General features: G+C 53.0%; 1 protein-coding gene across 5 annotated transcripts in view; it reads right to left on the bottom strand.

Annotated features, from left to right (window-relative positions):
• Positions 1-11527, bottom strand: part of VIPR2 (vasoactive intestinal peptide receptor 2) — a 68621-nt gene extending 57094 nt beyond the window's left edge. For 2 of the 5 annotated variants that reach the window (XM_027101343.1, XM_027101341.1), the window contains exons 1-2: positions 11319-11527; positions 8840-8939 (exon numbers count right to left, since the gene is read on the bottom strand). In XM_027101343.1, coding sequence (XP_026957144.1) covers positions 8840-8939; positions 11319-11381 — 163 coding nt within the window. In that variant the 5' untranslated portion in view covers positions 11382-11527. Of the gene's footprint in view, positions 1-8839; positions 8940-11318 lie in introns of those variants that run through there. The other 3 variants (XM_027101345.1, XM_027101340.1, XM_027101344.1) reach the window with 3 other exon arrangements.
• Between the last annotated feature and the right edge of the window lie 1456 nt (positions 11528-12983).

The raw sequence follows: 12983 nt of genomic DNA, 5'->3' as shown, positions 1-12983 counted from the left end.
TGGGGCCAGCTCCAGGCTGCGGGTCAACGCTGTGCTCCTTCCTTCACCCACGCATCCCCTGTGTGCGCCCCCAGCCCTCCCGGAGGCTGGACCCGGCTGCTCTGGGTGCCGACACACACCTCTCCTACCTGCCCGCGCGGCCAGCCCACCAGCTCCGAGCTCTGCAACAAGGCCCAGGAGCAAACGCTCCCCACCCCCCCGAACTTGGTGAGCTCGGGTGCCTTGCACGGGGCCACACAGGAGCAGAGCGACAGTGCTTGCCAGGGGGACACAGGAGGCACGTGCTGTCCTTGTCGCCGGGGCCCAGTGGGCAGCCAGGAGGCCTGGCCTCACCCTGTGTCCCCTCACACAGGCCTCAGTCCTTCCCTTGCAGAGAAGGAAGTAGCTGTAAGAAGTCAGAGACTGCTCGCAAAGCAGTAGTAACCCTTCCCTGGGGTGGATGAGAGGTGCCTTGAGAGTGTCAGTTCTTGAGCTGCGGGAGCCCTACCCAGGGCAGGTCACAGCCCGGGCGATGTTTAAGGTGCAGACATCTGGGGCGCTCCGGGCCCTGATTCAACGTCCTTCACTGCGGGGCCTCCGCCTGCGGCTGAACCCCGGCCGCCTCTGATGGTTCCTGTTGATACACAGAGAACCAGGCGTGTCACGAGGAAGCTGACGGCCAGGAAGTCAAGGAGGACTCACCAAATGAACGTGCTGCCCCAAAGCCCTCGCCGTGGGCCGGAGGAGAGAAGGGGCTGTTGTCACAAAGTGAGTGAACTGGTGGGGATCCTCACCCCAAGGGGAAGCTTCAGTGGAAGGTGCAGACAATTAGATGGACACGAGGCCAATCTCCCTGTAGCCATGGCAGTTCAGAGGAGGCCCCTCACCTTTGAAGCAGGCTTTGGAGAGGAAGACCTTCATCTAAAGCATGCCTCTCTTTCTAAGATGCCAAGTATGGCTTTGTGAAAAGAGTGCTTGCCTTAGGGTCCAGGGAGCTGGGCTCTGCCACCAGCTTGGATGAGAGACTGGAAAGTCCACTCCCATTTCTTCACCTTGATGGGCTGACGACCACCTTCCAGCATCAAGCTTGGGACCCCCCAACGCCTGCTCTATGGACATCTCCCGTCCTTGTCCTGAGAGTGGACACTCGGAGCCTTCCCTCCGTCCTGGGCACCGAGAAGGTCCGTATGTCTGCTCCTGGGTCAACAGACGCCGGACAGGAGGGTCCCTGGCAGATGCCTTGGTGCCAAGAGGCTGAGGAACCAGGATGGGCCCCTACCCTGGAGTACAAGGGGGTGCGCTCATCGTCATGAGGAAGGCCACACCCAGTGCAGAGGCCAAGGAGGCGGCTGGGGCTGGGTGGTGGTGATCAGCTGCAGGTGGGACAGGGCTGCATGGAGTGAATCCACTGCAGGGCCGAGCACAGGACACCATGGAAGCCGAGACCACCGTCCCCGAACACACAGCAAGTTTATATAGTCAATTACCAAAGCACCGATGACCAAGTAGCTTATGATCAAAAAGCTTCCATTCTTCTTGGTAGTTTCCCCACTCACCCTTTTTCTGCTGTAATCTCCGAGTAAAGATAAAATAAGCCCTTAGCCATTGTTCTGTCACTGTCAGTTTCTCGTTCAGAGTAGACTGACGTTATTCCATGTTCAGATTCTCCGATTTCCCCCCAGAAACCCTTCAGTCCTTTGACTCGAAGCCCCGTTATCCCTGCTCCCCGCCCTGTGCGTTGCCATCGGGGGCCTGATTTGGAGTTCCCAGAGGGGATGAGTGTCCTGCCCAATTTCTCATCACCCTTCTAGCCTGGTATCTGCTCAATAAGAACATGCTGGAAAAATCAGTGAACGACAGAGCCAGCCAAGGCTCCAGCAATGACAGTTCACTCCATGATCCAAGGTGACCCCCCAAGAACAGGCCCAGCTACGAGGGCTCAGAGACAACCACTGGAATGGATGCTTGACCCAGAAAACTCTACAAAAACTCGCAAGTGAATGGGTGCCCGGGAAGGGCTGCGACCGGCCCAAGCGACCAAAACATGCACAACTGAAGCCCCGGGAACCTGGGGGGGCGCGTGGCTGACACGTGTAACTCTGCCCCCATCCTGGCAGCACCAGCCATGTGCCCATGAGCCAGCGCCAGACGGCGGGGGCTGCCGCAGGGACAGCGGCTTCACTGGCCGCTTGTGACGGAAGTGCCGTGTGCCGAGGAGCCTCCAGCAGGCTCCCCCACCCCAGAAAGGGACCCTGCGCTTTCACATCACAGGATGCGCGACGGTGGACTGCAGGAAACCACTCAACAGCCTGGAACCTGCACTGCAGGCTCCTCTGGAGGGGGGGCCGCAGCCTTAGAACCAGCCCCACCGGCGGGAAGAGTGACGGGACCTTTTCAGGACGCGGCCTGCGTGACACTAAGTGGGGGCATGGAAGGCGGAGAGGTGCTCGCGGGGGAGGCGGCTGCGAGCAGCTGGCTGAGCTGTGTCTTGGGGTCACCAACACCTTAGAAAGATGCGCGGGAGAAGTAGCTTGGTCCCCAACAGCAGCAATGCCGAGTGGCACAAAGCTCCTTCCTGTGACCCAGCAGAGCACGGGTTACAGCCTCCTCACCTGTGGCTTCCAGGTGTGCTGATGCTCTACCTGCTAGTAATTGACTTCTCGCGCATGATTCCTTTCATGAGTTTAAGCATAAAAGTTTAACTCAGAGTAGAATTTTTTTCAGCGAGATTTGTTTCCTATAAAAAGTAAAGTTAAAGCCATTACTTTCAGAAAATCAAACCAATACGTAATTATTATTTAAATATCCAAGGCTGGTAGCTGATCTTATTGAGTTTAGAAGTTAGAAGAAATTGCATACAAAAAGACCCACCCTAAGGAAAAAAACAGATCAGGCTGTTTGCCTTATCAGCTCAAAGAGCTATTTGGACGAGAACAAGAACTACTACATCAGAGAGAAAACTGAAAGGGAATGATGGGCCTCACATCACGCTGACCTCAGAAGGGCAGCAGGCGCCCTCTGACCCACATGGATGTAAGGAGGTAAGATGGAGGGAAGTCTGCTCACAAGTCCCACTCGCAGGTCAGCTAAGGACCAGGAACAGACGCTCGTCAGGGAGAGGGGCAACCACCACCTGCCCTTGGGCCAGAGGCAGCGCTGCCTCGGTGCGGGGCCGGGTCGGGAGGTCAGAGAAGAGTTGCAGAGGAGGGTCACTCCGCCACGGGACTTTCTGAAGAGAACACGCTCATGAAGCTGCCTAGTTTCCTCTGTGACAAAGAGATGCAGGAAGGAAAGACGAGATGAAAAGTGGGATGTAATTAATTATATTCTGTGTGACACAACCATCACAGAAATAAGCAAGTCTCTTAAAATGATGTTATTTAGTCATATGAGAAAGACGTTCTGATTTCATGCATAGTGGCTTGAAGTCAACCCTCAATTGCTGGTGAAATATTTTACTGTCATGAAGAAATGCAGTCACTAGAGTATTGCTTGTAAGCTACCTAAAAGTCCAGGAGCCTGGGACAGACTAAGGAAATCTGTTAGAATACTACATAGCTCTTAAAAGGAAAGTATAAACCAATTCAGAATGGTTGCCAAATACATTGCTAAAGTTAAAAAAAAAAAAAAGAAAAACAAAGTACAGACCAGAGCTGGCTTCCATCTGCACAGTGAAATGGGGAGGGATGCACATACACTGTGCACACGTGAATTCTAAGAGGGAGGGACACATGCTGTGTATGTATGGCATTTTTTCTATGTGCATATATCACAATTTTTAATATGAAGCTTTTCATTAATTTGTTCAGCAAAAGCTTATTTGACACCTTTTTAAATGCCAAGTGCTGTGCAGGATCTTGTGGCTGCAAGGACAGTGGACAACGTCGTAGAGGGACCGACAGCACAGAGTGGGGAGTTATGGCCCAGAGGCCACAGCACGCCCTGGAGAAGAGAAGCAGGACGTCCATGCCTCCTGAGAGTCGCCCTCCTGGAGCTGGGAGCTGGAGCTGGAGCTGGAGCTGGAGCACGCCCACTGCATGGGCGTGTCTTGGGAAAAGGCACTGGCAGCTTTGCTCCGGACTCTTTTTGAGGACGTCTGTAGAGCAACAGCCTTGGCAGACAGAGAGTGCGGCCCTCAGGCTGACCTCAATAACCAAGAATGCATCTTTCTCTGGAGCGGAGTTTGGGCAGGACACCAGCAGCCTCCTTGTGACACTGGGGTCTCCCAAGTTCAGGCTCCTCAGCCAGGACAAAAGCGCACCGTGGGCCTCTCCACACAGGTCCTGAGGGGCTTGGGGAAAAGGGAACCCACAGGAGTGGGAGCGTGGCGCCCACACTGCCCGCGCTGCCAGGAGCAGGTTCCCTCTGATGGTGCTGTCTGACAGGGCCCGTGCCTTCTGCGGGCATCCGGGAAACAGTGGCAGGGTGACTTGTTAGCCTGAAGGGGGCAGTATCCATGCCCGCCACAGCTCCTTGACAAGTGGATCAAAGTTAGTCCAGTATCCTTTGTTTGAGAAACGTCAGAGAAAAGTAAGTTCTTTCGTCTAGCACCTCCCGGGGTCCCGGTCTTGAGCTAATGTTCACTGTCATACCCACCTCAGCCACGGCCCAGGACCGTGGGTCCTTCAGGACCTGGCCCAGACTGTGGAGCTGTCAAGAAACATGGGTACCTCCTTGTCCTTCCGAAATATAGGTCACATTCCACCACCACCACCACCGCCCCCTCTCCCCGCCCCGATCTGGGCAAAAATGATGTGAAGTCACAGGAAAGTTCCCATGTGAGCCACGCACAGGCAGGAACACCGGGCAGAGCTGGAGAGCTGAGTCACTGCTTACCACCGCGGTCAGCACCCCCCGTGCGGGAACAGAGCTGCCTTGAGCTATATTCTCAGGCATCCGTGGCCTGACTGCCTCATTGGCAGGATTAAGTTAGTCTTAGCTATGAATCAGTATTAGCTCACAAAGCTCTAAATACCTCCTAAGCTTTTCTTTTTTACAAAGTGAATCCCTTAAAGGGGTTTAGAATTAAAATTGGTTTTGTCTAGATTTATGTGTTGGTTTGTTTGAATTTGGATTCAACATGTAATAAAAAGAATTCCTTGTTAGACTTACACAAATTATCTCAGTAGAACTGAAAACTCGTTTTCTTGCGTCTTTGGTGCTCTTTCACACCCATTGCTTGTAGCTCCTACAGACCCTCAATATCTCATCTCACTTTCAATTTCGTGAAGCAGGTGCACACTGTTGGCCCTGGAATCGCCCGCACCCCATCCAGCTGCAAGGCCTTCACTCAGCTCCCAGCTCGCTTCATCTATAGTATCTTCGTTCTGGTAACTCAATACTATTTATATCCTTGGTATTCGAGCCATGCAGATCTCAAAGAGCAACAGGAAAAACGGGAATTTAGAACACGAGTTGCCTTTCTACAGAAAGCCGAGGGCACCAGGCCGGCTACCGTGGCGTCACCTCCTTCCCGAGGGCGGCTGCCATCCGTGAGCTCTTGCCACGGGTCAAAGGTGAAAGGGCTCAGGGGCAGGTATTTTTGCTGTCGAGCTATTATTAAAATAAGAGCCTTCAATATAAGAAAACATCCAAGGACTGATACTTGTCATTGCAAAGAGTGAATGACACCTTTCCCTATGGCTCCAAACAGGGGAGATGTTTTATGGCCTTTACCTAAGACGTTCTTTCTGCTCAAGCTGATGCCAAGATCTTCACAGGCTGTGCCGTCTACTGTCCAGCACGTCTGTGTGGGTCACCCACAGGTCACCCTGAGGAATGCTGAACCAGGCAGCAGAGCCTGCGAGGGAGCCCTGTTGAGTGTTTTAAACGTCCCGGCCCATCTTTGCACCACGAGGGGCTCCCCAACTGGGGCCCGCCTGGCCCAGCTGCCACGCAGAGAGCAACCTGGCAGCTCAGGCAGCGACCACACAGGAGGTCTGCCTGCTCCTGAAGAACTTTTTAAAAAGTACTCGTTGCAAACTTTAAGAACTGGAGCATTTTACCTAGAGTTTGCATTTCTGACGTCCTGTGAAAATAGGAAGCTGGGCAATTCGGCGCTTGCATTTCTCCAGAGCAAGAAGTAGGTGGTGAGGGACATTCCCCACATCCCTGCGGCCAAACGCCACCCTGCCCGGCCACACGCCACGGCTCACACTCGGGCACTGCTGGCCAGGGAACAGGGACAGACCCGAGCCCTTGGAAGGAGCAGAACTAAAAGGACACTGTTTTGAGCTAATTAAGGCCACACTCCATCTACTGGAGCCAACCAGAGATGAAGAGTCTTTTTATTAAAGAAACCTGATCAAGGACCACACACCCTACTGCACAATGGACAGAACTAGCCTCCTTGGACTCGCCCTGTTCCCCCAGGTGCCACGTCTGTCAAGGTGAGTTGTGGACACAAACGTGCAGGTGCTGCACCCGATGCCCGGTCAACCCTGACCCAGCGCGAGGGCGTCTCCTCCAAGGGAAAGTCACAGCCAAACTCCATTCCTTAAAAGTTACGTGTTCCCTGCCGCCTGCTGTGCCAGTTTTGTCGTGTTAACAAAACGTTCTTGGTGAGTATGGGAAGTGAAGAGTGACAGGAAAGAAACACTAAGATGGTACTTCGGGAGATTTCCCCCAAAACAGCAGTTATGAGAGGGGCGAGGGGAGGGGAGCAGTTCCCAGGTGAACGTGAGGGACAGGTGGGCTGTGGGCAGAGGATTTATCAACAGTCATCAACTGACTACAATTCAGTATGCCTTCCATTATGTCAGTGGGAAAGTTCTCCTCCCTTCCTGCTCCGAGAGTGTCTGCATGTGTCCGGAGCCTGTGGCCGAGGGCCCGGCAGCGTGTCCGGTGACAGCTGTAGGAACTGGAGGTACTCAGCCCCGGGAAGAGGAAGCAGAGCTGTGAGCCCGCTCAGTGCCCGCAGATGCCCCACGTGAAGAAGGGGTTCTGTTCACGGCTGCCCCCATTCATGCCAGTGCGCGGACGCCGCTTATGGGCAGCCTCAGAGCCCAACAACTAGACTGCCCGATAATGGCGTGAGGGGGCAGAGGCCCCTCCCTCGGAAGTCTCCCAACAGAGGCCAAGGGTCACCCACTGCGGATGTGGCAGACAGTGCCCCACCCCCATTCAGGAGGCCTCGTGGCCAGTGTGCTGTGCTGACTGGACCTGGTCCCTGACACCGACTAGGCGCTCCCAAGGGTTTCAGCCTGTCTCCTCTCGGCATTTAGCTCCCCTAATCTCTTAAATTTCTCTGAGGGAACAGACCTCAGTGGCCATGACAACTGTCTTGTCCTGAGACCCTGGTTGGCAAGACCTGGCCTCATGGATCCTAGTAGCTGGCTAGTGGTCACACGTGGCTTTGCACAGCGTAGATCCTCAGGCCACGTTTGAGCCACCTTGCTTGCCTTCCTCTGGACAGAGTTCGAGCAGACCTTTTGGAACACGTGGCTCTCGGGATCTCATGTACACTGCAGAATCACAGGTCTTGAAGGCTGGAAGGAACCCTACAGCCAGAGTCTTCATTTTTCAGCCGAGGGAGTGGAGGCTCCAGGGGCACAGGAAGGGGCACACCAGAGCTGCTGGTCACCTATGAATACCTGAAATGTGTGGTCCGAATTGTGATGCACCGTGAGTGCAAAATGCACACTGAGTTTCCAAGACTTAATGTACAAAAAAGTAAAATTTGGGCTTCCCTGGTGGCGCAGTGGTTGAGAGTCCGCCTGCCGATGCAGGGGACACGGGTTCGTGCCCCGGTCCGGGAGGATCCCACATGCCGTGGAGCGGCTGGGCCCGTGAGCCATGGCCGCTGGGCCTGCGCGTCCGGAGCCTGTGCTCCGCAACGGGAGAGGCCACGGCAGTGAGAGGCCCGCGTACCGCAAAAAAAAAAAAAAAAAAAAAAAAGTAAAATTTCTCATCAATGTTTTATATTGATTACAAGTTAAAATGATCATGATTCAGATATATTTGGATAAATAAAATATATTTTAAAAATTAAAATCACGTTTCTTTTCACTTATTTTAACGTGGCTACTAGAAAGTTCAAGATCACCCGTGAGGCTTGCACCCTGCTTCTACTGGGCAGCACAGGTCTGAACACGCCCATGTCTGTGACTCCCATCTGAGGCCTCCGCAGGACACCAGACTTTGAACACATGGCTGTACTTTAATTTTTTTTTTCTTGAGGAGAACAAATGATGACACAGAACAGAGAGAAAGAAAACGGAAGGACAAGAGGTTTTTGCTATTGTTTATGATCTGGATGTTATCCCAGAGCCTTCAAAGTTTACAGATACGAGATGGTGCCCAGGGTGAGTGCACGTTGTCCTGGCATTGCTTCCGGGACGTAGAGAAGTAAAGTCAGCAAGCTCACTGTACTCATAACCGGTCTGTCCTTCAGGAAAGCAAAAGTCTCATTTTCCTGTTTGATTTCTGATAAATTCCCACCATTCTTAACTGGATCAAAATCATCTGTGATGTAACTTAAGAATTTTAAATGCAAGAAATCGCATGAATACTCATTCCATGGAAAATGGAGTTGCTTTTGCAAAGTGTAACAACGCCCATTAAATTACTTCAGTAACTGCTGCTACTATCTCAGACCACGGAAACTATCACTGTTAAGGGTGAGGCTTTCTTTTAAAAGGTTTGTGTGAATGATCCCCCCGCCCCAAACACACCCCGCTGCCCACTACTCACAATGCTATGAGTTTTGCCAGCAGTTCATTAAACGACAGTGGAAGCAGACTTTTTTTAAAACACACAGGTGACCTTAAACGCCAGTTCTCCGAGTGAGGTGCAAGCGACTTGCACGTCGGCTCGTGCACACCATCCGGGCACAGACTCACTCGCCAGGGACCTGCCTTACCTTTGAATGTTTCTGTTTGGGCCCTTAGAATCTCTGCACATCTTGTTTCTTCCTCCTGTATTTCCAGATGAAACCGGCATTCCGGGTGAATGCTGTTCACCTGCTCAAGGTTAAAAGAAACAGAAATAACTGAAAATTCCACTATAATGGGGAAGTCAAGTAAAATTTCTACATAAAAGCCCTCAAAACTTCACAGTTCTAAACTGCTTCCAAACTAACACTCATTTAAAAGCAATCACGTTCATATTTTGGCATGGTTATTTGAAAAAAAGCTTCACTATTTACTTTGTAAAGGAATTAGTAAACAAATATAAAACCTGATAGAATCTTTTTTCTGGGCAGGAAAACAAACTTACTCACGTAATACATTTTATGTCGTTAGTACTAATTTGGTGGCAATAGAGCTCTTTAATCCAATAATCTTTCAATATTCGAGTCCTCCACTTCATAGCCCTTGATTTAATCAAAGTAAATACATGTTTACTCCTAAGCCCATTCTCAATGACTGCACACAACCCCAGAGGCCAGCGTGCTTCATCTAAGGCCAGGCTCTGCGTTCCCTGGAAAGCCCTAATAGGATAACTTTATTTTTAGAGGCTGCAGGTCACATTCAAAACTGAACTTTAGAATTTGGTGTGAAGGAGATTTTCAAAAAGATAAGGGGTGAGTAGGGAGAGGCCTGGGTGAGAGTCACAGCACTGAGGTTTCCACTGAGCAAGACGTGGGGGACTTCCCGTCAGGCTCCATCACGGGAACTAAAGATGTGACACAAACGGTGAACAACATTGTCCATCAACGTGCGCAAAAGACAAAGCCGCATACTGTTTCAGTCTTGGAAGATAATATTCTCTGGTCTCCATTTTCACAAAGGTCCAACTTTCTCTTTTTTTTGGCCACCTCCCACTGCCCACAGATACGCTGTAGGCTGGAGCTGTGCCCCCCTGCTCTCATGTAAGAACAAACTTTTTACTAAAGAAAACCATACTCTTGCGTATATTATGGCCATCTATGTTTAATTATCCTACTACTGAAATAAGTCAACAGAATTCTAACCAGGAATAACATTTCCTAACAAAATTGAGAAGAAACTTAACGCTGAATACTTTTGCCACATTTACCCTCATTTTTAAAAAGACCTGAAGCTTGGGTCCCCCTCCCCCCCCCCCCCCCGCCGGCTCATCACTGGGCAGCCACCACTGTACAAACTCCTGGTTTCAGGCTGTATTCTTCACACCTGAACAAGTCAACAGCTTAAATTTCAGAATCAGGGAAATTATTTTGCCTTAGAAAGAAAAATGGATTTCTGTTAAGGTATTAAAAGACACCATGATATCTGACACTCTTGGAATATGCACAGCAATGACTTATTTGGGGACATCCTAGACGTTAAAGCAGCATTAACCGTAATAATTCCTGGTACTTTTAACTAGCTCTTTCAAAGCACTAAAATTAGTAGGGAGGTTCTTATCCTCACAGCATCCCTCTGAGGGAGGAAAGACTTGGTCTGCCTTCACACTAGACAAGGGAGTTTGGCAACCCTGAGGGGTGGGCTAGGTTCATGCCCTCCTGGAACCCAAAATATCCTCAGCAATGACAACTTTCTCTAAATAGCTCCATCCTTGGCTCCACAACCTTAAGGGGGATATGAGTCAATACAGACAGTGATCTGGCCGCGATAGAAAATGCGAACGTGTACACACGCCAACACTGACTCCAGTCTGTCAGAGAGGGAAGCAAGAAATAGGGTTCACAGTTTTTGTGGTTTTTTTCCAAGGGTCTTCAAATAAAAGGAAGAATTGCTGAGAATTAAATAATCTACAAATACACTCATTTAACAAATTTCTATTCAGCATATCGTTTCTTCCGGTGCTCTTAAATAATGATTAAAAAAATCAACTTTCTGTAGCTACATCTGTAGCGTCTCCCTGACACACACTGAAGCAAAACAAAAAGCAGCAACAGTACTAGGAGACGGAAGGGGAAGTAGTTAAAGACAAAGCTAACTGCAATTTCCCTCGGAAACGTGAGGCCTGCGGAGGTGACCAAGCCCTACCCACCACCCGACTCGGGCGTCCCTGGGCCCGCGAACCGTCCTCGCCGGCCACAGCCTCCGGGAGGACGCGGCCGGACCCGCTCCGCTGGGAAGGGCGTCGAGCAAGAAACTGGATCTTCTTCCCAGCGAACCCGGGACGGTGGAGGGGACAGAGCAAACGCATCCTCCCAGCCCGTCTCCAACCCGGCCGGGCGGGGAGCTCGGTTCTTCGCGCTCGGCGGCGAGGGTCCAGAGCGTCCCCGGCGGCCCTGCTCCCTCCCGCGAGCCCGGCGGGCGGGTGGGGACCCCGAGACCAGCCCCGCTCCCCGCGCCCCCAGCCCAGCCCGCGGCCGGACTCGGGAGCGCAGCGCAGCCGGGCGCGGGGGCGCTCCCTCCGGGGAGGGCGGCGCGCAGGGCAGGGCGGGCGGGGGCTGGGGTCGCACTCACTGGGGCGAGCAGCCAGCCGCAGCAGGTCAGCAGCGCGGGCGGCAGCAGCGCGGGCGCCCTCATCCCGGCTCCGCGGCACGGACCTGGGCCGGGCAGCCCGTGCGCAGCGACGCGGCTCCCGCCTCCCGAGGTCCTTGCGCGGCGCCCGGCGGCTGCCGACAAGTCCCCTGCCCGGGTTGTGCCCCGAGGCTGCCGCTCCGCCCCCGCGGTACCCCGTCCCCGCCCCGCGCTCCCCGCGCCCCCCGCCCCCGAGCTCCCTTCCGTCCCGGCGCCGGGTATCCGCCCCACGTCCCGCCCCGCTCCCTTACCGCCCCCTCCGTCGGTATCCCCCTCCCCGCGCCCCTGGCCCCTCCCTTGTAAGCCCCGTGCTGGGCTCGCTCCCCCCGACAGTTCAGCAGCGGGTGAGGGGTGCGCACAGGTGGGCGTGCTGGGCCAGCACAACTCGGAGGAAGAGGTGGACGGGAGAGCGACTCGGGAGGGACCCACTTTGGGGTCAGAGACCGGCCCTTACTTGTGTCCTTGTTAAACAACCTAAAGACCCCCAAGAAGGTGGCAGGAAGAGCATGTGGGCTGCCTTGGAAGCCACTGGAGTTGGTTGGGGCAACCGAAAACCTAGAAAAAGACGCGTGGAGTGCATCTTGGTGGGGGCAGACTTGGCGCGGTGGCTGGTCTTCAGTCCTGCCCGTGTCTCCCCCTGCTGCAGAGGTGGGCCATGGGTGGCGCTGGCTGCAGGGGCCTTGGACCCGGCCTCATCCCACACCTGCCTCGGAACCTCCGGAAGGATAGTGTGGCGTAAAAGCCAGTAGTTATCCAGCACAAGGAGAAGCGCTGGAAATGAAAAATAAAACAGGAAAATTTGTTGTGGTTTTAACTTTTTATTTGAAAATAATTTCAAACTAACAGAAAAGTAAGACTAGGACAAAGGACATCTTTTCACCCTTTATTTAGATTCAGCTATTAAAGTTTTACCTCACTGGCTTTGTCGTTTGTATTCTCTCTGACCACACTCACGCCTCAATAGATCCATCAGTAACTTCGTCTGTCTGTCATCTCTCTCTCCATCAGCCATTAATCCTCTATCTATCACCTATCATCTGTCTTTCTGTCTGGTGGGGAACAGTAGCAGAGACAGGATTTGGACTCGGGCTGAGATCTGGACTCTGGGTATGCAGCTCGGGATCTGGAAGCTTATTGACTCTGGATCCAATTTGACAAATATTTCTTTTACTCACTATTTGAAGCTGGACAAGCAATGAACTTTGAGCCAAGTGCCTGTGTAAATGAGAGTGGCGATACCTGCTCCTCACCTCGAGGGTCAGGTTGCAGTGAGAATCTAGATTCTTTATGTGTGTGTAAATACTGTGCTCTAGTCCAGCAGATGGGGGTGTGTGATTGCGAGAAAACGTGTGGTAAGAACGAGATACAGGCAAATGGGTGGGGAGGAGGGAAGGGGGTAGGGAGGAGGAGGGGTGAAGGGGGAGGAGGAGGAGGGAGAGGAGGAGGAGGGGAAGGGAGAGGAGAGGGGAAGGGGGAGGGGAGGAGGGGGAGGGGAGGGGAGGGGAGGGGGGGGAGGAAGGGGAGGGGAGGGGGGGGAGGAGGGGGCGGGGAGGGGAGGGCCCCGCTAAGCGGGGCTGGACAAGCAATTGGACACCCCAGGCCCGGCAC

This window comes from Aethalodelphis obliquidens, unplaced genomic scaffold, assembly GCF_003676395.1.
Source record: "Aethalodelphis obliquidens isolate GAN/ISIS:26980383/991018 unplaced genomic scaffold, ASM367639v1 scaffold5, whole genome shotgun sequence".
Classification (NCBI taxonomy): domain Eukaryota; kingdom Metazoa; phylum Chordata; class Mammalia; order Artiodactyla; family Delphinidae; genus Aethalodelphis; species Aethalodelphis obliquidens.
The sequence above is the reverse complement of the archived record's forward strand: the minus strand, read 5'-3'. Positions and strand labels throughout refer to the sequence as shown.